At 49.9% G+C, this 3,558-nt stretch overlaps 1 protein-coding gene across 1 annotated transcript in view; it reads left to right on the forward strand.

Annotated features, from left to right (window-relative positions):
• The window catches only part of GLP2R (glucagon-like peptide 2 receptor), a 73,265-nt gene extending 70,521 nt beyond the window's left edge, over window positions 1-2,744 (forward strand). Inside the window, exons 12-13 of the mRNA XM_011973159.1 lie at window positions 289-330; window positions 1,695-2,744. Coding sequence (XP_011828549.1) covers window positions 289-330; window positions 1,695-2,030 — 378 coding nt within the window. The 3' untranslated portion in view covers window positions 2,031-2,744. The remainder of the gene's footprint in view (window positions 1-288; window positions 331-1,694) is intronic.
• The last annotated feature ends 814 nt before the right edge of the window (window positions 2,745-3,558 follow it).

Below are 3,558 nucleotides of genomic sequence, written 5' to 3' on the forward strand. Positions count from 1 at the left end.
GTTTAATCATCATTGATCCATGTGCACCTGTGAACACCTAAGCAAACACCTAGGGTGATATGTGGGTGCGGCGGGGGTGGGGATGGCGCTGAATGTCAAAGTAAGAGCAGTTGCCATGGAAATCCAAGTTAACATAACCAGTATGACTAATTCCAGTTATTGCAAGTTATGCAGTTGCACGCCTTTTCTGGGGACTCCTACAACCTGTGCAGGGCTTTGGATGTTGCCAGTAACTCTCAGACACATCTCCGGAGTCAGATTTTATGCCGTGTCCTCCTTTCGTTTCAGGGGTTCCTGGTGGCCTTGCAGTATGGTTTTGCCAGTGGAGAGGTATGATTTCCATGTTGCCATCCTGGTTGCGTGTGAGGCTGGGGCTGCAATCCTGCCACCTCTGGAGGTTGCTGTGGATGTGATGGTGCTCTGGGGGAACATGCAGTGACCAGCTTGTGTGGGGACAAATTTGTATTGTGAGCTTCCAGTAGAGAGAGCAGGGGGCAGCTTAGACAAATGGAAAAAAAGGTGTCGGATGAGTATAAAGGAGTTCAGACCCCAGCACTGGCCCTGCTGAGATGCAAGGAATATTCAAGTGTGACACAGGAAACAAGCTTGAACCTCGGAGTCCAAAAATCTGAATTCACGTCTTGGTTCACCCTTAGGAGCTCTGTGAGTTAGCTGGGTTGCTGCACTTCGTTTAGCCTCACTTTCCTGATCAGTAACATGGAAGTAACAATCATCCCTGCTTTGTAGTCTTGTCCTGGGTATGCTGAGCACATAGTAAATGCTCAACACCTAGAAACTATGATTACATTTAAAAAAAAAATAGTTTTTTTTTTTTTTGAGACAGAGTCTCGCTCTGTCACCCAGGCTGGAGTACAGTGTCGCAATCTCAGCTCACTGCAAGCTCTGCCTCCTGGGTTCATGCCATTCTCCTGCCTCAGCCTCCTGAGTAGCTGGGACTACAGGCTCTTGCCACCACGCCCGGCTAATTTTTTGCTCAGCTAACTTTTATATTTTTAGTAGAGATGGGGTTTCGCCATGTTGGGCAGGCTGGTCTTGAACTCCTGACCTCAAGTAATCCACTCACTTCAGCCTTCCACAGTGCTGGGATGACAGGCGTGAGCCATGGAGCCTGGCCTATTATTACTTTTAGTTATTCATATTATTGCATAGCCCAACCAGCTCTCTGCTTCCCTGGGAAAAGGTTTGATAGTGGGAGGGGCAGAGGCCAGTGTCTTCTCCTGTCTTTAGGAGTTGGTAGAGTTTCCAGTCCCCTTTCAACCTCCTCTTGCCCTACTACAAGTATAAATATTTACTTCTATCTCCTCCTACTAGAATGTAAGCTTCTTGACAGCAAAACCATCTTCTGTTTTGTTCACTGCTGCTGCTTCTGTATCTTCACGCAGGGGGCTCCTTACCCGTCAAGCAGGTTTCAGCTCACATGCCACCCTGGCAGAGTCCTTTCCTGAACACCGTATCTTAAGTTTTTGTTTCTTTACCACATTGTCCTGCTTAATACTCTCTCAGTGTCATTACCACCTGATATATTTATGTATCTTTGTTTCTCCTTGTGTCCCCCAGTTACAAGGTAAATTTCCCAAGGGTGGCACAGAGTAGCTTCTCAATTAATATTTGCTAAATGGACACATGGCTAAATGACTCCAAGACGGTAACCTCTCCCTTGTCTCACCCGGCAGGTGAAGGCTGAGCTGCGGAAATACTGGGTCCGCTTCCTGCTAGCCCGCCATGCAGGCTGCAGAGCCTGTGTCCTGGGGAAGAACTTCCGGTTCCTGGGAAAATGTCCCAAGAAGCTCTCGGAAGGAGATGGCGCTGAGAAGCTTCGGACGCTGCAGCCCTCGCTTAACAGTGGGCGGTTCCTACACCTAGCCATGCGAGGTCTGGGGGAGCTGGGCTCCCGGCCTCAACAGGACCATGCACGCTGGCCCCGGGGCAGCAGCCTGTCTGAGTGCAGCGAGGGGGATGTCACCATGGCCAACACCATGGAGGAGATTCTGGAAGAGAGTGAGATCTAGGCTGGAGTTCCACCACGCTGGCTCTGCTGCCAGGGACTCTCGAGAGGGCCCAAGAAGAGGAAGCAAAGCGGACACACGTTGCTGGGCACGGACTCATTCTCGTTCCATTCGCCATGCCACCTTGATGTGAAGGCTATCACAAGGTTCTTCAAGCTCTGTATGAAAGAGGCTGTGTGTCATGCTCACAGCCTCTGCCGGCTCAATAACCCCCACGAGGGTGTTCCAGAATGCCCACCAGACCCTAGAACCAGGCTCTAAATTCAAACCAATGAAGCGCCACCATGAAGAGAGGTCTCCTGTTACATAGAAACCAGCCAGTATCTCTTCCTTTACCCCTCAGGATGCATGCTTTCCATCTGAGGTTGGGTTTAGGGTGCATGAGAACCTTCCTAGGAAGCTTTTAAAATGCAGAATCCTAGACTTGTGGCTAAGATTCTAAGACAGTGAGTCTGGGACAATGGCGAGGAATTGGAGCTGTTGAATAAGCATCCCAGGTAATTCTGCTGTAAGCCCACCCTTGGCGAACACTGGACAGGGTGGGAAGGAGCTAGAAGCACCCCCATGTGGCCATGGTAGGATGCTGCAAGAGACGTTCTGCTCTCCCAGCTCAGCTGGGGTGTGCCTGCCCTCCATGGACAGTGTGTAACCCCATGTCACCCGCGGGAGTGCCGCTCCTCTCTGCTCTTCCTCTCCTATTGAGTTTTGCGCCTCTCTTGCCTGGGGACCCTCTGAATGTCGTCTTTGGTCCATTCCTCTCCTTTCTGGCTCTATCTACCTTTCTGAGGTTGGCTTCTACCAGCCTGATTTACACTACCATCCTCCTGGGGCAAGGAACACCCCCACCATTTTTGGTTTGCCATTGATGCATTGATGGTCACACCTGCTGTCCCAGGAGGTTGACCTATAACTCTCCATGGCCAGAGTCCCTGCTGATCAGAATTCTGTTTGCCCAGTGGGAATAAATGCTGAAAGCAGGAGGGTCCAGGTAAAGCAATAGGACTCTGGCTGGATCTGGACATGCCCGGGGCGGCACTGAGAGATCTAGGACTTCACATCCACCAGCCTGTGGGACCTTTCCTGCCTACTGTGACCCATGGAGGCTGAGGAGGGCCCAGGCAGTTGGGGTCAGGCTCAGTGACTGAAAGTATAAGGCAAGAGGCTGTAGGAAGATCAAGGGAGGGACATCCTTTGGAAACAGTGTGTTAACGCACAGGAGTGTCGCTTTCATGGTATGTAAAATGCATGTGTACGTGGGCGGGGTATGTTGCTGTGGGACTAAATACCACCTTATCTTTGGGGGAGTCAGTATGATACTCCTCAAGCAGGGCTGCCATATTTAGCAAACAAAAACATGATACTCAATTACATTTGAATTTCAGACAAATCGTCTTCTTGTATAAGTATATCCCATGGGCATTTTTAAAAAAATTTTTTATTATACTTTAAGTTCTAGGGTACATGTGCATAACATGCAGGTTTGTTACATATGTATACTTGTGCCATGTTGGCGTGCCGCACCCATCAACTC

Source organism: Mandrillus leucophaeus, unplaced genomic scaffold (assembly GCF_000951045.1).
Source record: "Mandrillus leucophaeus isolate KB7577 unplaced genomic scaffold, Mleu.le_1.0 Scaffold135, whole genome shotgun sequence".
NCBI lineage: Eukaryota > Metazoa > Chordata > Mammalia > Primates > Cercopithecidae > Mandrillus > Mandrillus leucophaeus.